Source organism: Desmodus rotundus, chromosome 3 (assembly GCF_022682495.2).
Source record: "Desmodus rotundus isolate HL8 chromosome 3, HLdesRot8A.1, whole genome shotgun sequence".
NCBI lineage: Eukaryota > Metazoa > Chordata > Mammalia > Chiroptera > Phyllostomidae > Desmodus > Desmodus rotundus.
The window spans coordinates 185,415,801-185,443,486 of record NC_071389.1 but is presented as its reverse complement, the minus strand read 5'-3'; the positions used below and the strand labels follow the sequence as shown (position 1 = coordinate 185,443,486).

General features: G+C 33.8%; 1 protein-coding gene across 2 annotated transcripts in view; it reads left to right on the top strand.

Moving 5' to 3' along the window:
• BLTP3B (bridge-like lipid transfer protein family member 3B) overlaps positions 1–27,686 on the top strand; it is a 68,884-nt gene that overhangs the window by 23,850 nt on the left and 17,348 nt on the right. Inside the window, exons 3-14 of one of the 2 annotated variants that reach the window (XM_024579538.4) lie at positions 62–100; positions 475–566; positions 4,081–4,270; positions 4,807–4,947; positions 5,836–6,006; positions 11,567–11,747; positions 13,666–13,749; positions 17,042–17,224; positions 17,679–17,797; positions 20,737–20,878; positions 24,505–24,698; positions 25,982–27,483. In XM_024579538.4, coding sequence (XP_024435306.2) covers positions 62–100; positions 475–566; positions 4,081–4,270; positions 4,807–4,947; positions 5,836–6,006; positions 11,567–11,747; positions 13,666–13,749; positions 17,042–17,224; positions 17,679–17,797; positions 20,737–20,878; positions 24,505–24,698; positions 25,982–27,483 — 3,038 coding nt within the window. Of the gene's footprint in view, positions 1–61; positions 101–474; positions 567–4,080; positions 4,271–4,806; positions 4,948–5,835; positions 6,007–11,566; positions 11,748–13,665; positions 13,750–17,041; positions 17,225–17,678; positions 17,798–20,736; positions 20,879–24,504; positions 24,699–25,981; positions 27,484–27,686 lie in introns of those variants that run through there. The other variant, XM_045186781.3, reaches the window with a different exon arrangement.

Sequence of the window (27,686 nt, the reverse complement as noted above, 5' to 3'; positions counted from 1 at the left end):
TTTACTGTTTTACATTTTTTAAATGATTTGTTTTAAAGCAAAAACTTCTTTTTTTTTTAAGATCCCATGGACAAAACTGAAAACACATCCCATCTGTTTGGTGAGTTCTGAATTGCCTCAGAAGTAAACATTTATTATAGCACATGATCTGACTACTCCTGTAATATTAACACATCCTGGGATTAGAAACTGCTCAGCAGTATATGGCTACTTCTTAGAGTTCTTCTGTCAAACCCCTATAATACAACTTCTCTGCCAGATAGCACCTTGAGAAAGGACTAAGCACAGTGTTTTCTATTTTGACATTTGTCTTCTTAGGCCTTCAGAGACATTTAAAATGGCTCTGCTCACTTACTGCTTACTTTGCTCATAAAGAAATGAAAGACAATATGGTCTTAAATAATATTTTTATAATGTACATAAAATAAAAGATAAAATATCTAATTGTTTGCTTTTTAAATGTATTTTTATTAGTCTCTAGATAAAGTAATAATGGAAATGAGTACATGTGAAGAACCACGAAATCCTAATGGCCCATCACCAATTGCAACTGCTTCAGGACAGAGGTGAGCTATTTCCATTCATCTGGCAAAGGGAAATTTTTCCTATAGTCATCTCTATTATCTGCAATAATGTAACATAAAACCTCTCCCATCAAACATTTTAGAGTTTTAGTATGTATGTTACAAAGGTAGCAGAATTGATTTTTAGCCTCTTTTATTTATCTTGCTTTTCTTGATATTTAAATAGTAATTAACAACCAAAGGCAGAGCAGTAGCAGAAAATGAAATTAGTAGAGCTTAGGCATACTATAAATCAGATGCCTATCATTTATTCTACACATTGATAAAGAGTTAAATTGATGCCTAAAAAGTTATAGACCTTTTAGATTACTCTAAAAATTGTTAAATAAAGAATGCTCCCAAATTAGATTTTAATAGACAAGGTCAGATGCTAATAAAGTAGAAACACGACCCATTTTGCAAAGTCTTCTTGAAAAGTTAGAATAGTTCTTGAAAAATAGATTTTTAAAAAATACTGTTTATTTTTGCATTCCGTGTGTTTGGATCTTGTGCTATACATCCTTTCTTCAAGGCAGGATTTTATACCATTTTAGATTGTGCAGTTACTCATGTAAAATGCTCACATAGACTTAATGTGATTGGCACCTCCTCCAGCTGTACAGCTGGGAACCCTGAACATTTATAGTATTCTAGGTACAGAGTAGAACCAGTGATAATACTCTTCTTGAGGATGAAGATGCGCATACATACATACACACACCTACACCATCTTCTTCCACCAAGGTTGAACCACCTTGATATCAGTATATTCTATCAGATGTACAATTTATATTTGCATTACAGGTAATAGTGACTGGGAAAAAAGCTTCCACATGAACTTATTTGTAATTTTTGCATTGTCCAGCAATTTGATATTTTAATGTATGTTTTCAGGTTTGATAGAGTAGATTGGAGCAGTTGGTCTTTAAATTAGCTAGAGTCAAAAAAAAATTAGAAAGTAGAGATGTTTATAAGATTATTGAAAGAGGAAAAGATCAGGAAAATTGCTATTAATGAAAGATTTAGTTTAGATGTGGCAGAAATTAGAGATTTTGTCAGTGTGTGCTAAATGTAGTTGATAGTGTCCTTCCTAATTCACATTTTTATAGTATCAGTAAGCTGTATATTCTGGCTTTGTAATCATATGATGGCAATCCTTGTCCTTTGATGCGTGGCAGTATGGTTAATCTATTCCCACGTTTTTCATACTTGCTTGATTGTAACAATCACTTAGGGTGTTTACTAAGTCTGCAGAGTCTTTTAAGCTCCTTTTTTTGAAATTATGATTCATTAGGTCTATAATGGTTGTCAAGAAGATGAATATGGGCTCTGCTAGGTAGCTCAGTTGGTTAGAGCATTTGTCCCAATATGTCAAGGTTGTGGGTTTGAGCCCCAGTCAGAGCACATGCAAGAATCAACCAATGAATTCATAAATAAGTGGAACAACAAAACAACAAATTGATGTGTTCTTTTTTCCTTTCTCTAAAAAACAAAAAAAAGGAATACGAATATGTATTTTTTACAATTCTTTAGAGTCATGCAACTTAGGGAAACACTGATCTATTTGTTTTTAGCTAAAAGATTAAAATAGAGGGAAACTAATAATTAATAGGCTTAGAAGAAACTTACTGGTAAACAGGAATTTTACCTTTAAGTTATAATGGATGACATAACCATAAACGTGTAGACTTAGTCATTGATTCTGGCATCACCCTGCTGATGGTAAATCCTGCAAAACAACTGTAACACTTTTTAATGCGCATACTTTAGAACAGACAGGGATGGATATTCTAAAGGGTATTCCCGTAAAACTATTTCAGAAATATTCTTTCCACTCCAGGAATATTTCTACCTAAGTGGCTGATAATTCTCCTTAGAATCAAAGCACCTCCTTTTTAGGATGCTGATGAGTTCTTACTCTTTGATTCTCTAAACCCAAAGTAGATGGCCACCTCTTTTTATAACAAAACTACATCAGGCAAGCCAAGAACTATATAAATTACTACGCATATACTGTTTCACTTAAGAACCACAACCACCTTTTCAAATAGGTATTATTTTCATTTTACAAATGAGGAAACAGGCTCACAGATTTTCAATAGTGTTAATAATAATATACTACTAATAATATTATAAATAATAGTTATATTTTTACGAAGTATCAGAAGAGATGGACTATTTGGTTAATATGCATTACTTCATGTAATCTACAGATAACCTACCAAGTATTACCTGATTTAAAAGACAAGTCAGGCCCTGGCTGGGTAGTTCAGTTGGTTGGAGTATTGTCCTGATACACCAAGGTTGCGGGGTTGATCCCTGTTCAGGGTATGTGCTAGGAGCAGCCAATGAGTGCATGGATGGTGGAACAGCAGACTGATGTTTCTCTCTCTCAATCAAATGGATAAATAAAAAATTTTAAAAATATATCACAAAAAGATAAGTCATATGAGACTTAGAAAGGCTAAATGATTTATTTATTTAATAAATCAAAAAGCATAGCAGCAGATATACTGGAGGCATGTACATGATCCATAACGATGATGGGTTCACTTTTATACATGTTGGCTCTGAAATGTGTGAGAGCAAGCCTGGTGGAGGTATGTGGTAGACATTTGAAGTTTATAGTCTGAAGTGAGAGACTTCGGTAGAGAGAGAGATTTAGGAATAAATGGTCATATTGGTGATAATTGAAGTAATGTGCCAGTTGGGCAAACTTTCACCACCCCTTCTGCCAAAATGTGTTGATAGCCTATGTTCCAGTTATACTGCACTATTCATCATTCTCGAAATACAATCTCTGCTTCCCTACGTATCTGTGTCTTTACTCAGGCTTTTTCCTATTCCAAGATTTCCCTTCCTTCACATCTCTCCTCGTGGAAAGTTCATTTTCTTTTTCTGGATATATTTCTCCCTAGGTATAAACAGTTTCTTCCTCTACTAAGTATACTGATGATTTCTTTTAGAAAACACTTAATTACAGATAGCTTCATGTTTCAGTTACTAGGGTCTTTGTTTTCCTCCCCAAATAACCTGTGAGCCCTATAATGCCGTAACTGTATTTTGATTTTCCTTATGTCACAGTGTTGTTCACATAGTAGATGCACAATAAATATTTGTTAAATAGAATTAGAGAATGTGAACTTTTCCCTACCTTATTCCTGAATTACAAGATTATATTCCAACTGGACTCTGTATCCTTCTTTGTGTCAAGAATTTAGGTCTCTTATTTAAATTATAGATGCCAATTGTCTAGACTAATGCTTTTTGAGAAACTGATTATAAAAATTTAATTTGGAGAATGACCTCCAGTTTTAAAAATTGTTCATCATTTCGAGAAGAGCATTTTTATAACTACATGTAACCAGGCTACGCTATTGTTTTAACAAAAAATTGTTTTTAAAAACAAAATTAATATTGCGATAGCTTGTGTGAGAATATTAACACATAATTTTTCTTTAAATGATATTTTTTTGGGCTTTAGCACATTATATTTTGTTTTGCTTTACTTTTCCAGTGAATACGGTTTTGCTGAAAAAGTAGTTGAGGGAATTACTGTTTCTGTAAATTCCATTGCCATCCGCATTGGAGCAAAAGCGTTCAATGCGTCCTTTGAACTTTTCCAGTTACGTATCTATAGCGTAAATGCAAACTGGGAACACGGAGATTTAAGATTTACTCGTATTCAAGATCCACAAAGAGGAGAGGTAAAGATTTTTTCTTTGTTTAAAAACTATTTTAGTCAGTGATAAATAAAAGATACTTAAAATAATTACTTCCTATGGTTACCTAGATTCACTCTTGCCTTTTAACTGTACTTTTCTCGGTTTTATTCTTAATCATTATTAAATGTATATATATAGTATTTTTATTGTAACAAATCTTTCAACTTACAGAGTTAATAAGTCCTATTTTAACTTTTAACTTTACAGCTACTCAGAATTGAATTTTACATTTATAAAACTAAAATATGTCATTTAAACTCTTGGTCACATGATTCAGATACTCTTTGTACTTTATATTAAAATTAAATTACTTAGAATAAAAGCATTAACAGCTTTACAGATGATGAATATAATTACGAGAATGTGTTACTGAATTTGTTGAAAGTAGACAATTAAAAAAATAGTTATAGTAACTTTATCTAGAATGTCATATGAAAATTAGTGAAAAGGTACAGTTCTTTTTTTTAAAATCTACATTTTTCTTGTGCAAGTGAAGCTAATCTCTGTGTTCTCTTTAGGTTTTGACATTTAAAGAAATAAATTGGCAGATGATTCGAATAGAGGCAGATGCTACCCAAAGTTCACAACTTGAAATTATGTGTGCTCCTGTTCGATTACTAACCAACCAATCAAAAATCAGAGTCACACTTAAAAGAAGAGTAAGTTAGCAAGGTTTTCTTTTTGATTCATGTGATAAGTATTAGAATTGACAGGAAATTTAAAATAATTTTTAGGCAGAACATTGGCATATTAAAACAGTGCAAAAATAAAAGGAAATGTAGTAGCATAAGCAATATTTGAAGAAACTTGTAATATTAAAGTTTTCAGTCCTCTATATTTAATATCTAGATTTTTATTTTTTATGATTCAGTAATTTGTCAGTTGCCAGGTATCTGTTGAATATTACAATTTTACAATTTTATTTCTACTATTGAATCACTCAGGAGTGGGTAAACTTTAGTAACCAAAACTACTAGCTTTAGAAGGTTATTAAGGTATGACTGGTAATTAAGATAAATAAAAAGGATAGGTACTTAAGGATGTCAGAAGTGAGAGTTTTCTATGGATTGTAATGAAATTTGATGACAGAGTAATGACTTAGTTAACCATGACTTAAAGTCTCAACAACATGTTTTGTATCACTAGGACACAAATTACTATATTAAATGGGAAAAAATATTTTTAGAATATGTGGTTTGAAAACAGCATTTTAATATTTAATTAATGTTAATGCCCCTTTTTGCTACTAGAATCAGTTGAATTAACATAGGTAATTAAATGATTTATTAGTTATCAATACAGAATTAAATCATGTAAGTACTTGTATCTATATTCTTTTTACCTGTTTAGGTACAGGAATTTGTCAGTCTTTTTTACCACTGTATCACCAATACTAGGAGATATTCTTTCTATCCTCTTGGAACTCATTAAATATTGGGTGAATGAAGGAAGGATCCATATTAATTCCCTTTAAACCAAATTTTTTTAAAAAGTACATTATAAGTTTTATTTCTTGGCTTAATTTTATGAATCAATTTTTTTGACAGTTAAAAGACTGCAATGTCATTGCAACAAAGTTAGTTCTCATATTGGATGACTTATTATGGGTTTTGGCGGATTCTCAGTTGAAGGCTATGGTACAATACGCAAAGTCTCTTAGTGAAGCAATAGAAAAATCAACAGAACAAAGGAAGAGTATGGCTCCTGAACCTACACAGGTAAGCTGTTAACAGGAGAAAACAAAGCCTTACTTTACATGTAAATGGTTTAAAAATCAGAATGGATAGTTGTTTTCTTTATGTGAAGTAGATTGTAATACTCTGCTTCCAAGAGTCACCTTATTTGTCTTACTATATACTTTTACATACTTGATACCTATATGAAAACATATTAATTGTATTTCTATCTATATAGTTCTTATTTGTTTGCAGGTCTGTATTAAGCACTAGAGTTAATAATGATGGCAAAAATACTTGATATCTCCTTTCAGGAAGTTAAAAATACACAATTTTCAAATTACTAAAGTAAAGACAGAAAAGGAAAAAACCCCTGGGGAATTGTAGTCCAGGGTGGTGTGTGAGAATTAATCGTGCAGGAAATGAAAACCCTGGGGAACTGCTGAAGTGGAACACAAAACTGTAGAGTTGTCTGACAGCTGGTGCAAAGATGGGGGAAATACAATAACCACTTTTTTAAAATCAGAAGTTGTCCCTGTTTGGTTTGAAGGGTAAACAGTTTTCTAGAAATCTTTCCCGGTACTAAATTCTGAGAAATTTAACATGAAAATATTTCTAGAAGGGATGTTGAAAATCCCATTGTATAGTGTCTTTTGGTAATTTTATAAAAAGTACAATTGAATTTTTATGTTAAATGTCATTCAAGGAACATGAATCAGGAGACTTTGCCAGACTTGAATGACAGTTTTATTCAGGGATCTTAAATAAATTGCAACTGGAGAAATAGTACCAGGCAATACCTAGAGTGTTCAGAAGCAAAGAGAGAAGTTGAGAGTTTTCGTAGTAAAAAAAACATACTTGAGAAGAACCAGTTCTCCCTTCTTAGCCTCTGGGTTAGTTGAAAAAGGTAATCTTTGAGATACCAGGTGGTCTGGACAATGAAACAGTCTTTCCCAAGTATGTCAGGTGGATAATGGATACATCTGTTCCTAAATTCTTCAGATTGTTATCTGTAGGATTTATGTACATCCAGACATTGACCTACAGCTGAAAAGTTTGAAAGTTTAAGATATCGAGCTAGTTCAACTAAAATGAAATAGTTTCCTCATGGTTCTGTTCATTCTGATTTAATTAATTTTGTTAGCTGACTATAGTGACTCCATTTTGTTTCCTTACCCTTTCTCACTGCTCTCAGTAAAAACTTAGGTGTTACTGTGAAATCATACTTCTGTGAAGCTAGTACTTCTTTGGAAACTGAGTAATGTATTTCAGGTTTATAGCTTGGTAATTTGGCTTGTACGTGAGAATGGAATACATTTAGGCTTTCTTGTGTCTATCAAATTGGCATTACTTATAGCCTGCCTCTTTTGTCATAAGGTGCAGGGCCAGACACTGGGGATATAAAAATTGATATTATCTGACCCTGCCCTGAAGGATCTCAGAGTATAACTCACATTAAGACAAATCGTTGCAGTTTAACACAAATGCTAAAGTGCAGAATTAAAAAGAGGGGTGAGGCACAGAAGTTTTAGTTAACTGCTTGCAGAGTTTGGAAAGGTTTCACTAAGGATAATGAAATTAAGTCTTAAAATGCGTAGATGTTTCTAGGTGAGGGGAAGGGTATTTCAGATGAGGAAAAAGAATCTGCAAAAGTGTGGTGATGTTAAAGAGCATGATAAGTTAAGGAGTTTGGTGTTACTAGAGCATTGTTTTTGAGGTGAGGTACACATCTTGTGGGATATATGACAACTGTCCAGCGTTTTAGGAAATTGAGTACCACATCTTCCATTCTGATGTGTACTCTGTCTTAAACTCGGTCTACCTAAGAATGTTCTTATGTTAAGATGTCAGACTGATTCTCCCTTCCCATACTTACTCTTATCCTATTTTGCAATGAAAAGCATTCTTCTTATTTGTTCTTATTCTTACTATAATGAATTTGTCCAGGAAAACAAAACAAAACAAAACCAAAAAACCTTGGGAAGCAACACAGGCAATTTGAAATATTGCTACCCTTATCAGAAGTTAATAACCAGGGATAAAATAACAAGTTAGGTGATTTCCACATGTTCATTTTCAACACATTTGAAGGAAGATCTAACAAATGTCAGCTTTTAGGTTATTAAAAGTAATTTTTCATAACAGATCATTTTGTGAGTCCTAGAATGTAACTTGAAGGAGTTGAAGGGATCATGTTACATTGCTAAAACAAAACTCACTTTATTCCAATCTACCTGTTTATGTGATCCAAGTTTTTCAGAGCTTTTCACCATAAAAACAAATAGGTAGAGAATTGATGGTAAGCCCTGTATCATTCTACCAGTAATATTTATTCAATAAGATACCTTCAGAATTCTCTGGGGTAATCCAATTTTAAAAGTTCAGTGAACAGAACACTGGACTGTAGAAAAGAATAGAATTTTCCTGGGCAGGTAGTCTGAATTTAGCAGAAGTGTGTGGTGACTAAACATGACGTGTGTTATATGTTGAAGAATTTGGAATTTTTCCTGTAGCCACGTTGCAGCTCATGGAAGTTTTTAAATAGGAAAGGACAGTCAAATAGGGCATGGTGGTGTTATAGAGAATGGACGGAAAAAGAGATAGCGGGTGTCAGAGGAGGGGGGGACTTGAACGTCCGGTAATGGTTTTGAAGAAGAAATACAAGCTAAATTGGTGAGAGTAGCAGAGTCTTTCATCAGTTGAGGATGAAGAAGAGGGAACAGTTGAGGACTTTGCAAATCAAAATTGGTAGTTCCTTTAGCCAATAATGGGAATGCAGAGAAAGAAACAAGTTTGATTAAAGGAGGTAAAGCTAAGAAAAGTAATGAGTTCTTTTTTGGAGTTGAAAAACAATTGAAGAAGTACAGGGGGTAATATTTTACAATTTTTCCATCACAGACATAAACAGTGGTCTGTTATGGCTTGCAGTGATGATTTAAATAGCTTAGGATGTCATTAATGGAGATGGTAGTTGAAATTAAAGAATAGACAAAGTGTTAATGTTACCATAACTCTTGATTATACAATGTGTAGGTATATTTATATAAAATAGAATATAGATTAGGAAACTAAAGAAAGATACAGATTAGGAAACGAGGAAGAAGCATGAAATTCTATAATCTTCCCATCATAACAGAATAAATGTTAGCATTTTGAGGCATTTCCTTACAGATTTTTCTGCCTAGGTATCTGCATTTCCCCCCTACTTTTAGTAATTATGTAGTAAGTGGATATATACAGTGTTCTTCCATGTTGTTAGTGTTTGTAATTGCTATTTTTTTGTCTCTCCATAATACTTCATAGATTAACTTCAGCACTCACATTACCACAGAGTTTCTTCCTTGGGTTGTAGTTGTCATATCGCTACCTTAGGCAGGATGAAGAATGTCCTGATTATGTGAAGTATCAGGAGAATGGATTAGAGAGTGAAGTAGTTACAGCTCAGCTTTACAATTTGAGAGCCAGCTCTTATCATAAGTGTTTGCTTATCCTTATCCTTTCCTTCTGTGAGAGAAAAAGAGGACCATAATTCAGAGTTATTAACCACAAAGCTAAAGAATTTATCGTGACCTGCTTTTTCCCCCACAGACAGCATCCAAACTCCTGAATCTACCACAGTATTGAGAGAAGGGTTTGTAGAGAGACAAATGTTTATTTTTTTAATTTGTATCAGTATTTATCTTGATGAATAAGAGAGAAAACATGATTAAAGAAATACAAGAGAGTGTTTGCTTTCAAAATAGTATTAAATAGATATAGATATAAATACTAATCTGTTAATGTTTTAAAGTAGGGAAAACATAAGAATGGTTTTTATGATGGAAATGAGTTTAACAATTAATCAAAAAGTTTTACTTGAACTCCTAGTATTATATGTTGTTTTTTAAAATTATATTTTGTTGATTGTGCTATAATATTTATCCTGATTTTTTCCCCCTTTGCTCCCCCTCCACCCAGCACCCCCACTCAGTCAGGCAATCCCCACACCATTGTTCATGGCCATGGGTCTTGAGTATCAGTTCTTTGGCTACTCCATTTCCTGTACTGTACATCCCCATGGCTATTCTGTAACTTCTTATTTATACTTCTTAATCCCCTCACCTCCTCACCCATTCCACCACACCCCACTCCCGTCTGGCTACCATCAAAACACTGTCTGTATCCATGATTCCGTCCCTTTTCTTCTTGTTCGCTTAGTTTGTTTTTTAGATTAAGTTGATAGATTTGTATTTATTGCCGTTTTATTGTTCATAGTTTTTATCTTCTTTTTCTTAAATAAATCACTTTCACATTTCATATAATAATGGTCTGATGATGATGAACTTTAGTTTTTTCTTGTCTGGGAAGTTCTTTATCTGCCCTTAGATTCTAAATGATAGCATTGCTGTGTAGAGCAGCACTGGGCTGTAGGTCCCTGCTTTTCATGACTGAATATTTCTTGCCAGTCCCTTCTTGCCTGCAAAGTTTCTTTTGAGAAATCAGCTGACAGTCTTATGGGAACCCCCCTGTAGGTAACTACTATTTTTCTCTTGCTGCTTTTAAGATTCTCTCTTTTTATCTTTAACCTTTGGCATTTTAATTATGTGTCTTGGAGTGGGCCTGTGTGTGTCCATCTTGTTTGGGACTCTCTGTGTTGAGTCTCTAGTATTAATGGCTTCACAACTACATTTCATGTTTTCTTTAATTACTATAGGCTATGTTGTTTTCACAGACACTTTTATTTACTGAATATACTTTGAAATTCTTTTGCAGTGTGATCATCATTCTTAATAGATACATGTAAATATATAGAAACACAGAATATATACTTTAATTTTCCATAAATAACTAACTATACTTTTTATTAATGAATTGTTGTTAATTAGAAAATTTGTGATATTTTTTAGTGAAATATTTGGTCTTTATTTTGTTTCTTATTACCAAAGTTTCATGTAGAGTTCTTAGGCTAATGTATTAGATCATCAGATTATGTATGCAGAATTATTTAGGCTATTAAGAGGTTCACATATATGTCTGTCTACATACTTTACTAGTATTCTATGCTTTTTCTCTTTGAGGAGAAAGGAATTTGAACTTACATCTGTTATAAGGCTCTTCTGCTTTCTAGCTCCTTTAGATATCCAAGTTCAAAGGTCATACCACACCTTGTAAGAGGCACCAGAGCACTTACAGTACTAAATAATATCATGAGCACTTTTATAAAGAAGTGATTAATTTCTGTAGGGTATATAATAATGTGTACAGCTGATGTATACAGGGCTCATATTTGTTTTCTCTGTAATATATTTAAAAATATTTAAATAAGCTGACTTTGATAGTTAATAAGTACATTTTCTAAGACAAGAAGGGCTATAAATATATAAATATAACTATTCAAATATTTACCAAAACATAATTGGTTTCATATTCAAATTTTGTATAGTTTTTGAGTTTTAGTTTTATTCCTATGTAATTAAGAAAATATTTAAGGAAAACTGAGTTATTGATATAAAAGAAAATATATTAGCGTATTTTTATCACTTCATTCCTAAAACTAAGTTTTATTGTTTGGGAAATTTCAAGCATTTAACTTGTAGTGATAATGCAGTTTTGAATCTTTTAGAGCTCTACAGCAGCCCTGTCTACGCAGCAAGTAAAGACACCACAGGCATCAAATGCTCCTGATCTAAATGATGCAATTGTGAAACTATTCAATGACTTTGATGTTAAAGAAACTTCCCGTCATTTAGTGATTTCTCATCTAGATCTACACATATGTGATGATATTCATGCTAAAGAAAAAGGTAATTGTTCTTGGTCACTTTGAAAACCTGTGCTCCTCTAATCTAAATTCTGGGGCATTTCTCTGTCAAAGAGTGTCCCTGGTCCATGAGTGTGGGAAGGGTTCAGTAGGTGGTCCTGTCTCTAGGACAGTGCTTCTCAGATTTTGATGAGCCTGAGGATCAAGCCGAGGACTTTTTAAAAATGGAGATACTTGACCTGTGTTCCTCAGACCTAAATCAGAATCATAGCTATGAAAATTGTTGCTTTGGAGCAAAAAAGAAATAAAAATAAGAGAACTCATGGCCAGGGACAAGAGTGTGGTGATTACTGAGGGGAGGAGGATGGAGGAAGTGGAGGAAAGATGAAAACAGGAAAATAAAAAAAAAGAAAAAGAGAACTGTTGCTCTGGACTTTTAAAGCTGAGAGTGACTATTGAGACTGATACTGGATACTTAGTAGAAATTATCTTGCCTTCATCACATAAGGCTACCAGATCAAAAGGTAGAGCATAAAAGGTGAGCAAGATTTGGAATTTGAGAAGGTTTATTGTCCTTCCTTTGTTCACCTTTGTGTCATTTGGCATAGTTGGTGATTTGGAAGGAAAATCTAAAAATTTAAAACAAACCAAAATAACAAAATGAGGGGTCATGGTTAAGTAATAAGCAAAAGAACAGAGAAAACTGTTTTCTAAGCTCTTTGACATTCCTTACTTTCATATTCCCTGAGAATAAGCTGAATGATGTCATTTAAGAGAAAACCCCTCAACCAAAATATCTTCATCAGTGTACAGATCTGTAATTAGTGCTCTGCTATTCTGAAATAACCGAAAGTTCTGAAATGTTTCTTCTTAGGTTTGTGAAAAACTTATTTGCTGGAAAAACTTGACCTAAACAAATACATTGTTATTCATCATCTTTATTTTACCCATTAGTGTAAATATTTGAGTTTTGTTGTGGAATTACTATTGGTTTTTTCATTTAGTGCTGCCTCAGAATCTACTGGAGGCATTATATGATATACCTTGTGTATATATACTTTTACTTTCATAAAATATTTTAAAAATTCTGATTTCTAAAACATTAGGTTTTGGAGTTTTTGTTTTGTTTTTTCAAATTGGTAAAAGTGTAAAAAAGTGACTTATTTCTATTTTTCCCAATGGGGTGCTGTTGTCCATCAAGATGTAGAAATAACCTTTCTCCTGCTGCATTAGTAAGGGCGTTGGGCTGTGAATTAAATCCCATGTTCAGGGTTTAAAATGAGTGGTTGTGATCTGTACTAGACATTCTGCTAGATGAGATAAATTAAAGTTAACAAATGAACAAACAGAGTATGTACATCACTGTGTCTTAATTTGTACTTGATGGGTCTGTGGTGTTTTAAAATTTGATTTTTATGTTGGAGTTACACTGACTTATCTACTTGTAATCTTAATATAGCCATGTCATCTTGGACAACTTAACCAACCCAGTAGACTCAATTTCTCTTCAGTAAGAGGCAAGATGATAGAGTGTAGTGGCAAATTGCTAGGGTTCAAAACCAACTCTACCCTTATTGGTTATATGAGCTTTACCTATTTTACTTAACTTCTTTGTGTCTCAATTTTTTTATCTAGAAAATGAAAATAATAATATGGTATCTCATAGGGTTGTTATGAAAAACAAGTAAGTATAACTAAGTTATTTAAAATAATGCCTCACATATTGTTAAGGCTGTAAATATAAAAGCTGTGGTATTGCATCCTCATTTTTTAGCCTATTACTTTGCAAATGATAGGGGCTTAATACTTATTAAATTGAATTGCATTTCCTAAAATCCTTAATGTATTATCTGTGATAACAGAGAGACGCGTATTATTGCTTGGACTGTAGGTATGATAAATTAAGTGTTTCTGATATATTCTTTTCTTTTTCTCTCAAATCCATCTTTTTCTTTTCCCAGAGTCAAATAGACGTATTACTGGAGGAGCTATGCAATTATCTTTTACACAGCTTACTATAGATTATTATCCTTATCACAAAGCAGGTGTGTATAACAATTTTTTAAAAAGACATAAATCTTGCTTTCAAATTATATAGCAAATTTATTTCATTTCGTTTTTTTTAAATATATTTATTGATTATGCTATTACAGTTGTCCCATTTCCCCCCCACTCCACTCCATCCTGCCCACCCCCCTCCCTCCCACATTCCCCCCCTATAGTTCATGTCCATAGGTCATACTTATAAGTTCTTTGGCTTCTACATTTCCTACACTATTTTTACCCTCCCCCTGTCTATTTTCCACCTATCATCTATGCTACTTATTCTCTGTATCTTTACCCCCCTCTCCCCCTCCCACTCCCTTAATGACAACCCTCATGTTCTAGTTGTTTGCCTAGTTTGCTCTCGTTTTTGTTTTATGTGTGGCCGTTAATAACTGTGAGTTTGCTGTCATTTTTACTGTTCCTTTTTTTTGTCTTCTTTTTCTTAGGTAACTCCCTTTAACATTTCATATAATAAGGGCTTGGTGATGATGAACTTCTTTAACTTGACCTTATCTGAGAAGCACTTTATCTTCCCTTCCATTCTAAGTGATAGCTTTGCTGGATACAGTAATCTTGGATATAGGTCCTTGCGTTTAATCTTGGGTAATGTAATTATGATGTGCCTTGGTGTGTTCCTCCTTGGGTCCAGCTTCTTTGGGACTCTCTGAGCTTCCTGGACTTCCCGGAAGTCTATTTCCTTTGCCAGATTAGGGAAGTTCTCCTTCATTATTTGTTCAAATAAGTTTTCAATTTTTTGTTCTTCCTCTTCTCCTTCTGGCACCCCTATAATTCGGATGTTGGAACGTTTCAAGGCATCCGGGAGGTTCCTAAGCCTCTCCTCATTTTTCCAAGTTCTTGTTTCTTCATTCTTTTCTGGTTGGATGTTTGTTTCTTCCTTCTGGTCCACACCATTGATTTGAGTCCCAGTTTCCTTCGCATCACTATTGGTTCCCTGTACATTTTCCTTTGTTTCTCTTAGCATAGGCTTCATTTTTTCATCTGTTTTTCGAATAGATTCAACCAAGTCTGTGAGCATATTGATAACCAGTGCTTTGAACTGTGCATCCGATAGGTTGGCTATCTCTTCCTCGCTTAGCTGTATTTTTTCTGGAGCTTTGAAGTGTTCTGTCATTTGGGCCATTTTTCTTTTTTTTGTCTTGGAGCGTCTGTTACTTTAAGGGGCGGAGCCTTAGGTGTTCACCGGGGCGGGGTAATGCTGGTCGCAGCGCTGTGACGCTGTACGTGGGGGAGGGGCAAGTGGGAGCAATGGCGCCCGCCTCACTGTCCTCCGGATTTCAATCTTTCACTCGGCTACCCACAATCAAACTGGGCCCCTCTGGTGCTGGTTCCCGAGTAAGTGGGCCTGTGCACACTCTAGGCCCCTGTGGGTCTCTCCAACGACCTCTCCTGTGAGGCTGGGAGTCTCTCCTGCTGCCGCCCCAACCCCCAGGGGCACTTTCAATCAGAGGTTTGAGGCTTTATTTCCCCGAGCTGGAGCCCTGGGTTATGTGGTCTGCTTCGCTGCCCGCCGTTCATCAGGTTTATCTGTGGGTGAATGTGGTGCCGCAGGGTGCTACCTGCCGCTCTGCCTGCCCCACTCTCTGCCACTCTGAGTCCTGCCCTCTGGGTTTATCTGTGCAAATGTGGGGCCGCAGGGTCTGCTAGTGCTCGGACTGCCTGCGCCATTTGTCCCACACTCCGCCAGTCTCAGTCCCACCACAGCCACACGAGTCCTCTCCACCCCGGTGCCCGTCTCCGCCCCTCCTACCAGTCTGGATGAATGTTTATTTTCTATTTCCTTGGTGTCGGTCCCCCTTGCTGTTCGATTCTCTGTCAGTTCTGGTTGTGCGAGGAGGCGCAGTGTGTCTACCTACGCCGCCATCTTGGTTCTCCTCATTTTGTTTTATTTTTGTTTTAATTTAATTTTAAAATCAAAAAGAGATCAAAACATGTTACTTTTCCCCCATAGTATCTTACCAAAAAATATAATTGCCATAGAGAATATTCATGCATTTTATATTGAGGTTTATGTAGATTGTTAGAAAGTATAATTGTTAGATATTGGCAATATTGTAAATAACTAATTTAAAACTTTTTTTTAAAAAAATTTATTTATTTATTTTTAGAGAGAGGGGAAGGGAGGGAGAAAGAGAGGGAGGAAACATCAATATGTGGTTGCCTCTCGCACATCCCCTACTGGGGACCCGGCCCGCAACTCAGGCATGTGCCCTGACTGGGACTCGAACTAGCATTAACTTTGGTTTGCAGGCTGGCACTCAATCCACTGAGCCATACCAGCCAGGGCTAATTTAAAACTTTTTAAAAATGAGAACACAGAGGACACATATTTGTGCTATTTTGTTAATTGTGACAAATTTATTAATATGTTTGAATTTTTAAGTGATATATTTAGATATTAAAAAATCAAAAAAATACAAAGCCAAAGGGTAATAGTGATTTTTAGCTAAGATGTAGGAGTCCGTGAGCTTGTTTTTAAAAACTTTTTTATATTTTCTAAATTTTATCAATAAGTAAGATTTAATTGGATCCTGAATAATTAAATATTGATGAATTCTTTATCCCAAATAATAAAAATAAAAAGAATGTACATTTATGGCCAAATTAAGTAATTTGATCTGATACCCATCTCTGCATTTTGGTGGCATGTGGCTTTTTGTTTTTAATTCATACAAATAACTATAATGAGTTTTCTGGGTTATGTATACCTAAAATATTTTTAACTATAGACATCATTTGTATTGGAATGTAAAACTTTCAGTTATAAAGTAGATTTTATTTTCTTAATCTTTTTATATACATATTACTATCCTTAGTTGCTACAGAGAAACCTAATATCCTGATGTCCATCTTGAGAATTTTTATTTATTTCTTCAGTTTTTTAATAATCCTCATTATTCTTATGAATATTTGTTTACTTTATAATAGATCTCTAATGAAAAGACTATTTTCTTTGATGCTCGAGCATTCAGTGAATGTTCACTAGCAGTGCTGCTTCTAATTGAAACTTTGAGTGATGTCTTCCCAAGGGTCGGGTCTAGATAGAAACCCTCCCTAATTATTTCCTTTGGACCTCTTGACTTTCTTTTCCTCTGTTCTAAATGTTTGCTCCTATTTTCTAGGAAGGTTAAAATCTGTAGTAAGTGAAAGCTGTACATTTATTGGAAGATTGAAGAATCTCTTGAGAATATGAATAAATCTGATTAGAAGCATAAGAGAATAAATGAAAATTGTGTACTTTTCAGTGAAGTTTCTTGTTAATTCATTTTACAGGAGATAGTTGTAATCATTGGATGTATTTTAGTGATGCAACCAAGACAAAAAATGGATGGGCCAACGAATTGTTACAGGAATTTGAAAGCAACGTTGAAATGCTTAAGCAGGCTATAAAGGATCATAATGTAGGTTCACCTCCTAAATCACCAACACATGCCTCTCCCCAGCATACACAAACAGGTATTTTACCTATGACAACATTATGGCATTCCCCTAATATTAAATTGTGTGTGTGTTCATAATATGATATTTTCTGTAAATAAGTATTATGTTTAATGAAATGTATAAAAATTCTGCATTTTATTCAGACCATAGGCATAGAATATTTTAGACTCTTTAATGGCTAGTAGATTTCTCTTTTTAATAATTATTTCAGACAAAAGTTATGTGGGAGTATCTTAAGTATGATACAAGTATGATTCCTGTTTAAAGAATAATCATCATGAAGGGTAATTTAACATTTTAACATCACAATTTAACATTTTTATGTTAGTTTATATATAGTGTTTCCACATGTATTATCTCATTTGAGAAATCAGAGTTCATCTATAGTTCTACTAGCTGTCGTAATAGTAAAAGAGCGACTGTTAGAAAAAAATTACAGTACATTGAAAGGAATTTTTCTTTCCCACAGAGAAAGATGCAGCTCTGAAAGGGACTTCCAGAACACCTTCAGTATTATCTCAACAATCCAAAGCTAAGTTAATGTCTAGTTCTCTTGTGGTTAGACTTGCAGATTTCAATATATATCAGGTATGTTTTACTTTTTAGATTAAATCTTCCGATAAATACAATTAGTATCTTCCGCAACTCTTATAAACTAATGCCACCATTTTATTTAAAAACATCTGACCAGATTTGTGAAATGCCTAAATTAGGTAGGATAGAAAATATCAGGTCATTAATTTTTATGTGTATAGTTTTCCAGGATTAGCCACACTGTGAGGTTAAGGTTATAGTGCTTTAGATTGCCAAGTCTGCACCAGACTTTTGATATCAACTGCAAGTTCAAGGGTTTCCATAAACTGCCCACAGATTCAATAATTCACTGGAAGGATTCACAGAACTTGCTGAAATCAATCATTCTCAGAGTCACATTCATTAGAGGAAAGAATACAAATTAGAACCACCATAGGAAGAGAACATAGACAGGAGTTTGGGAGGGTTCTAAATTCAGAACTTACTTTTCCTCAAGACACATTGGCCTCCTGGCATGGTTGTGTAACAATATGTATGAAATATTGCCCACCTAGTTGAATTCAGTCTCTAGGTGGATTAATACCAGGTGACCCAAGGTGTCCAAATTCTAAACACCACTATGGCAGAGTTGGCCAATTCCACTCTGAGACATCTTGTGAGCATAAGCTATCACTTGTGGCCCCAGGGGTCCACCATGAATAGGAAATTCCAGTAGTTTAAAATTCCCTGGAGCAGGGACAAAGGCCAGACCTCTCTTTGTAGTCCAGATTTCGTATTACACAATTGTTTTAATGGAAGAAAGTAGAATACTTTTTGCTTTATTGAACTACCATGTATTAGCTATACTGTGAACATAATTTTATAGCTAAGATCTCTATGTCCCATTTACAACTAAAAATCTTACTCAGGCTGTAATCTCACAATATAGTTTAACCTCATAGTTCTTGAGAGTAACACAATAGAGTCTGTTGTGATTCGAATGTAATTTCAAATCCGTAACAGTTAAGAAGTAGTTACATTTACACAGTCCTAAAATTATTTCGGCCCGTTGAAGGCAACTGCGAGGCTGATGTGGCCCCCAGTGAAAATAGTTTGACACCGCTGCAATACAGTATATTACCTATTTTTAAAAAATAAAAGAAAGTGTTTCAGATGTATGTTAGCGTTAATGAATTATTCTCATTTATTTTGATAAGCCTGTGCCTTTGAGACCTAGTTTTATATGTGAAAAGTTTTTATTTTGCTTAGTGGTTTTCAACTGGGGCTGATTTTGCTCCTCAGGGGACATTGGAGGACTAGTCTTGAGGACAATTTTGGTTGTCACAGTTGGAGGGGGTAGCTACTGACACTAGTGGGTGGAAACCAATGATTCTGTTGAACATTTTACAATGCACTGGACAACCTCCACAATGAAGACTTATCTGGCCCAAAATGTCAATAGTGTCAATTTTGGGAAACCCTGGCTTAACAGTTATATTTTTTATTGTGCTATTGCTTCCTTCTCTACATTTTTTGTGTAATGCATCTCATTTAAAGCAGACTTTAAATTATGAGATTTAATAAATTCAAATGGTAATGAATTATTTATAATCTCAAATGATTGAAGGTGAAATACAATAAAGAAATCCCACATACACAAATACACCAAAACAAAACAAAAGTAACCGGAAGAAAATAAAATAGTATGTTCATTCCATCTTGAATAACTTTTTTAACTGTTAAAGGAAAAAGTAAGCTGTTGTCTATATAAATAACTTGACACTTTGAGTTGGAAAGGATTTATTTCCATATATACAGAGAAAAGCTTCTTGATTAGATAATGTAAGAAGCTGACTTAAATTTATAAAGACTACAAATAATCAAAAAGTTTGAGTAGCAATTTACATAAGAGAAAACATAAATAAACTATTGAAAAAGCATTTTACTTTGTATGAGAAATATACATGTTTGTTGAATGAATGAAAAAAAAATAACCTTGAGATACGATACATCCCTGGGTCTACTAAGTAAGCATAAATGAATGAAATTGATAAAACTCTATTGGTTGAACTTTGGGGGAAATTAGTGTATACATTTTTAATGTAATTATAAATTATCAGTTTTGGGAATAACCTTAAAACTAATAGTTCTTTTGGGAAAATACTTTAAATTATTTAAGAAGCATTTATAATTGTATTTTATTATAAAATATACATGACAATTTGTCATCTTAATCATTTTTAAGTGTATAATACCTTGGCATTAAGTATATTCACATTGTTGTGCAACTCTCACCACTGTCCATCTTCATAATTTTTTTATCACTTCAAACTGAAATTCTGTATGTAAGTATATTATTTCTCACAATAAAGAAACTTGGGTAGAGAATTATTATACAGTACATAGTGGAGAAGCATTTTAGTCTTCAGAACTTAGAACTGTGTCCAGACTACCATTTACTTACTTGCTTTATCTTACAGAAATATTCTATCTGTTATTTTAAGGCTCGAAATAGTAAGTTTGCAAGGAATGTTGTACAGAGCTGCTTTTGTAATTGATAAGAATCCAAAGAGGTGATTGTTTTCTGAATAGTTAATTTAAAAATAATTTAGCGTGCACTCTGACTGGTGTGGTTCAGTGGGTTGGGAATCTCCTGAAAACCAAAAGTTCGCTTTTTAGATTCCCAGTCAGGGCACATGCCTGGGTTGTGCGTCACGTCCCGGGTGGGTTGCACAACTGATGAGTGTTTCTCTTGCACATTGATGTTTCTCTCCCTCTCTTTCTCCTTCCCTTCCCCTCTCTCTAAAAATAAATAAATGCAATCTTTAAAAAAAAATGCCCATTAAAAATAATTTAATGTGCAGTTAAATGTGTAATAAATTTTCATTGGAAATTAACCATTAATAAACTGGTTGGAAGCAATTTTAATACTTTGAAGTGATGTCTGTGTTGCATAAATTCTTTGGAAAGGGCCTTATTCAGTGTTACTTTAGGAAACGTAATTATTTTTTCAGGTCTCTACAGCAGAACAATGTCGTTCTTCCCCGAAAAGTATGATTTCTTGCAATAAAAAATCCCTGTATCTTCCACAAGAGATGTCAGCTGTCTATATAGAATTCACAGAATATTATTATCCTGATGGAAAGGATTTTCCAAGTAAGAGGGTTTCCTGTTTTGTTACTATTTGTCCATTACTTGGGATGTTGTTTTTTTTCTTGCAAAGTTTTTGACTAAAAAAACCAAAAACAAACGTCCATTGTTCTTTGCTGTTGTTGTTATTGTATGTAGTATACAACTCTAGGATAGCATTTTCATATATTATTTGTTCATATGTTCTTTTCCCTCATTAGCTTGTAGCATACTTGATGTCAAGAATTATGTAAAATTCACACTTCATATTATCCCCGAGTTTTAACTAATTTTTATACTTAGTAGCTATTTGTTTAATTAAAGTTAGGCCATTTATAGAATAAGATTTTTTTTCCTGCAGTAAAACTCCATTTATATTTCTGCTATATAAAATAAAACACTATATTTCATTGCATAATGACGTTATCCCTTTAGCTCCAGAGAATTCTTCAGGCTGGTTTTTAATGCCCATATAATATACCTTGGACAACTTTTGGCACTTCAGTTAGAAACACTGAATTACATGAATTTTTATTTGTAAGCTACTTTGGCTGCCTAAAGTTAAAATGATTATGTATTTGTGTTCTCTGAATATTAAAATTCTGTGGTACATGTCTTGGTTTATCTGGGAGTCCTTCAAACTAAAATTTGCCTTTGTTTATGTGGTACCTTTTTCATTTTGTAATTAAAAATCAAAGTTGAGGGAAAAAAGTGTTTAAATGAAATAGGTTATGTTATTTGGACAACAGAAATTTTACGTCCTTTCTTAAAAGTGGATCTCCAGGATAGGTTGACCTACTTTGCCTGTTTGTTTAATGTTGACTTAATGTAGGCTCTTAGTTTCAAAGGGAATTTCTGATTGTCATGCCTTTGTTGTTATCTGAAAAGAAGGTAGCCTGGAAATTATTTTGGAGAAACAGATGTGGAACTATTTTACTGCTTTAATTTTTGTTTGTGCCACTTTTTTGTAATCTAATCCTTACCATTTTATGCCTTTCAACAGTCTTGTATATTTCTCATTTGTTTGTTTCTTCTACCTTCCTGACTAAAATAATGAGAAAATTAAGATAGATTCAAATATTTGCTCAGCACCTGATGAAGAGTAAAATAGCACAGCTGAAACTCAAGCCTGGGTCTTTTAAATACAAATTCATTTCCCCCCACTGTTTTCTCCGGACATTCACAGCCATTTTTCTGTAATTGGATAATCCTGTTGTTTCCAGCCCTCTCCCACACCCCCAAAATTGTTTTCCTTAAATAATGCATCGTTGAACTAGTGAGTTTTCTTCAGAGTTAAGACTAACTAGGATTTCTAACTTCTAATTCAGGTTTATTTCTATCAGTTTTTTTTAATGTGTACCAGCGGAATTATCTCATTCTATAATCTATACATTTTTTTTCTTGATAAAAATATACAACTTTTTCCCAGCACTTTAAATCCTATCCCCCTAGATACCTAGGAGTGGATGTTTTAACTCTTTTTAATTTAACTTTTTATTATGGAAAATTTTCAAACATACACCAATGTAAAGAGGGTTGTATGTTGAATCCCCATCTATAGACATTCATTTTTAATCCTCATGTTTTGTCTCTGTTAAGTGATTCAGCTTTAAAAACATAACTTTTAAAATAATTATAAATGCAATATGTTGATTATATTATAAAACAGAAAATGCCAAAAACAAAAAATGCCCATGAGCCTGTAATTTCGAGACAACTCCTAAAACTTCAGTGTATTAGTTTGCTAGTACTGCCATAACAAAGAACCACAGACTGAATGGTTTAAACAATGGAAATTTATTCCTTCACAGTTCAGGAGGCTAGAAGTTCTAAATCAAAGTGTGGGCAGAGTTGCTGCCTCAGAGACCTCTCTCTTGGCTTGTCGATGGCCATCTTCTCACGTGGTCTTTCCTCTGTGTCTGTTTCCTAATCTCTTCTTGTGACATGTATCGTATCGGACCAGGGCCCACCCATACGAACACATTTTTACCATAATTGCCTCTTTAAAAGCCCTGTCACCATATACAGCCACATTCTGAAGTACTGGAGTTTAGAACTTCAACATATCAATTTTAAGGGGGCATAGTTCAGATTGTAACAATAAATTGAGTGTTCTTAGTTTTGTTTTTAATGTATGTTTCTTTTACATATTTGATTTACATCCTGTTTTTTCCTCAATGACATGAGCATATTTCTGGTTTCTACAAGTTCATTTTCAATATCTTTAATAGCCACATAGTAATCTATTTCATAAGTAGACCCCTATTAGAAACTGCATATTCATCTTTCTACTGCTTAGTGTATCAGGTTTCTTCCTCTGTCCAAGATCTGCAGTCAGGGTTCTTCTTTCCTTTTGTGCTCTAGCCTTGGGGACTACATTTGCTGTCTAGTCTTCTCTGGGACTAGAGAAGACTATTCTTCTTCTTATTCTGCACTTGAGATTCCTTCTCCTTTCTTTCCATCCAGAGTGTGACGCAATCTCCTCAGCATCTCACTTCCTTGCTATTTCCAAAAACAAGCATCTCTATCTACATCCCAATTGAATGTTTCTGTTGGACTTGAATTACAATTTTTCTGCTTTCATGTCTGTCTTGTGTGATAGTCTATGAACTTTTTTTTAAGGGAAGGAACTATGCCCTGTTTTTTAAAATGAATTTTTTGTGCTTAACACAATATACAAGATATAGTTGGTATTCAATGAATCTTTGTTGAAAGGAAAGAGAGTGAGAAAAGAGGAAGGAAGGAAGGAAGGAAGGAGGGAAGGAAGGAAAAGAAAAAAGAAAATAAAGAAATCCTATCCAGGATTTGTTATAATGCTGTTTCTACTGGTCCCATCCCTTGGGCTTATTTTTCTTAAATTAATAAAGCTTAAAAGTTCTAGATATACATACCTTTTGCTTTGGTAGAAGTAAATAGGTGTGAATTTTTGTAATAAAATATCTTCATCATGATCTGAAAATGATATTGGCTTTATGATACAAATATATGTGGCTTTCAGGAAGTGATATATACTCTAATTGTAAATATTAGTTTAACATTTGCACTAAAATATTTGTCTAACCCCTGGGCATTCTAATAGTTTGGGGGAGCTATGAAAATGAGTGTATTCATTTGGTTACTTATGGGATACTTGAGTTTTTACTTTGTACCAAGCACTATTCTAAGTTTAGGATTAAGGGCAGAGTAAAACTGTACATGGTCCCTCCTCTCAAAGAGATTTGCCTGGTTTACCACTTCTTTCATTGTGGGGGATTCAGATTCAGATTCAGGTAGTAAAAGTCCTTACAGAAATAAGTGATTAAGGATCACAACTAATGTAATAATTCATTAAAAAGGTCAGGTTTTTTGAATTTTGCTTATTGGTAACTATAATACTAGGAAAAGAAATCTAAACAGTATTTCCCATTTATACAATTAGTTTCAGATTAAATTATATATTCTTAAGTTAGTGAAACAGAAAAAATGATTTTTGTCTCTCTAAACATGTCTGCTGTTACCTACGTGTGTCACTTTGATTTTGTAAATAACACCTGAAAAACTTTTTACCTTAATTAAAAAAGAATAAAACATGTTAAAAATGTCTTTTGTATTCTCAGGGAAGATTTAGAACTATCTGTTTATTAAAAATCTTCTTAAAATTTTTTTCTCCACAGTTCCATCTCCCAACCTTTATAGCCAGCTGAATGCACTACAGTTTACTGTGGATGAAAGAAGTATTCTATGGTTAAATCAATTTCTGTTGGATTTAAAACAGAGCCTTAATCAATTTATGGCTGTATACAAGTTGAATGACAATTCAAAATCTGATGAGCATGTTGACATTCGAATTGATGGCTTAATGCTAAAGGTACCATATAAACAAGTGGCTATGAGAACAAAACCATTTTTACAGAAGAAAAGTTAACACCATTATAATTTCCAGGATTTAAGAGGGCATTCAAATTTAACTCAGCTTCATTGCATCTTAATTTTGATTTTTAAATTTCAGTTTTAATTTTCAATTATAGAAGCTTTAAGAGACTTTTTTCCCCTGCTTCTTTCTCTCTTTTATTTTTTTTCTTTACTCATCCAGTTGGAGGTAAGCAGTAGAAGCAAAATTTAAATCAGTCATTTTGTTCCTATTTCTTACCAGAGGTAATAAAAATTTTCTTTTCAAGAGGGTAAATAATACAATGAAGCTTTTAAGTAAAATTTCGGGTTTTATGTATTCACATTTATTCTGTTAATAGTATCCGAAGATAATAGAAAGTTGCTCAATATTACAGGTGATTGGTAATCTGAATTCCATGGACATTTAAACTTAAAGGAAACTAAAAAAAAATAGTTTAGTGTAGAATAAGACTTGATCATGGATGGAAATTTTAGTGTTGCTGGTAGACTAAATTTATATACTTTAATTTCTTTTCTGTAAATTGAGGTTAATAATTAACAATCACATTATAGAAATGTTTTAAAAATCTTATAATATTCACTATAGAGACACATTTTATAATATAATTATAATTTAAGATACAATTATATAATGATCCTTACATTTTCTGAGTGTGGTCAGTTTTAAAACCAGTCACTTTTAACTCCTTGATGTGAATATTTTAAGGAGTTGGGTTAATTATCTCTGGAAAATTATTTTAGTAATTGGACCTATACATTTAAGTTTATTTTCTTAATAGTTTTCTCCCAAAGAAGTGATTCTAATGACATCTATGGAGTCATTCCATTTACTCATCTATTTATCCTCCAAATTGCTTGAATCTAAAATATCCTAATAAAAAATTTTCTTTTGCAAACTTGACACTTTCTTCTATATGCTCATGGCGGGATAAGCAGTTAGTAGTACTGGTTTGATATAATTTTGTTCTTTTTATTTTGTGATATGTTGTATGCAAATCTATTTTTATGTTGTATACATTTTTCATCATTTGTTTTTTAACCTTTTCTCAGTGGTAAATTATTTAAGTCCTTTATACTCAGTTTAATAAAAAGATTTGGGGGAGAGAAAGTTAGTGTTTTATGTCTGGTTAGGAAAGTAGTATTTTGGGTGGGAATGTCAAAAAGTATCGTTTTTGATTATTTTATCTTCAAAATATATGGATTTGTAGTTAGACGAGATTAACATGTTTTCTCTTCTAGTTTGTTATTCCTTCTGAGGTGAAATCCGAATGTCACCCGGATCAACCACACGCAGTTTCTGTTCAGAGTTCTGAGATGATTGCCACAAATACAAGGCACTGTCCAAACTGCCGACACTCCGATCTAGAGGCCTTGTTTCAAGACTTTAAAGATTGTGACTTTTTCAGTAAAACATATACCAGCTTCCCCAAATCCGGTGACAGTTTTAATCCTCTGCATCCAATCTTCCAAAGACATGCTCATGAACAAGATACCAAAATGCATGAAGTTTACAAAGGAAATATTACTCCCAAGTTGAACAAACACACTCTTAAAACTTCTGCTGCCACAGATGTTTGGGCTGTATATTTTTCTCAATTTTGGATAGATTATGAAGGGATGAAAAGTGGAAAAGGACGACCAATAAATTTTGTGGACTCTTTCCCTCTTTCCATCTGGATTTGTCAACCAACAAGGTATGCACTATCTCAAAAGGAGCTGCAGACTTGTAATCAGGTATCTCTAAACACATCACAAAGTGAATCTAGTGATCTGACTGGCCGACTGAAGCGGAAAAAGCTCTTGAAGGAGTATTACAGTACAGAGTCTGAGCCCTTGACAAATGGTAGTCAGAAATCTTCTTCAGATACATTTTTAGGATTTTCCTCTTCATCATCAGATGCAGATATTCATGTCCTGGTTCGTGTTCATAAACACATCAGTATGCAGATCAATCACTACCAGTATCTGTTGCTGCTTTTCCTCCATGAGTCGCTCATTCTGCTTTCAGAGAACTTAAAGAATGATGCAGAAGCTGTGACTGGCAGTCCCGCTAGTCAGACATCCGTTTGCATTGGAATTTTACTTAAAAGTGCAGAAGTGGCTCTTTTACTACACCCAGTGGATCAAGCAAATACTCACAAGTCTCCTGTTTCTGAAAGTGTGATCCCAGTGGTTTCTGATTATTTGCCTACAGAAAATGGAGAATTCTTGTCTTCAAAAAAGAAACAAGTTACTAGTGGTATAAATCAAATTAGAAGTGTAACTGTTAATCATAAGTCAGACAACAGATCTATGAGTGTTGACCTTAGCCATGTCCCTTTGAAGGATCCTTTGCTTTTTAAATCAGCTAGTGACACAAATCTGCAAAAAGGTATTTCTTTTCTGGATTACTTATCAGATAAAAATTTAGAGAAAATAAGTGAAGATGAAAGTAGTGGAATTCTTTGCAAAAGTGGCTCAGGGGAAATTGGACTAGAAACAGGCGACAGAAAGGATTTATCTTACACAGATTCAAATAGTGTCTTAAACTACAGAGAAGATTCAAGTCTGCTGTCGTTTGATAATGATGGTAATCAAAACATGCTTTTAAATAGTGTAACTAGTAAAGGAAATGAAGCCATAGAATCTATCTTTAAAGCTGAAGATTTGCTTCCAGAAACAACTTCCCTCTCTGAGAACCTGGAAATGGGTAAAGAAGAAGCACCCACAGTTAGAACACTTAAATCACAGTCATCTTTAAGGTAACAATGCACTATTGGAATGGGGGGCGTTGTTTGGGGTGCGCGCGTGTGTGTCTGAGCATATTTTGTTTTTGGACCGAAAACCTCATGGCAAAACATGACATCGTCAGAGTTAACACATAGAAGAGTAGGTTTTTCAAAATATGAAAATACTTTCAGTTTAGACTTACATAATTTAAAAACTATGGATACTATGTACATAT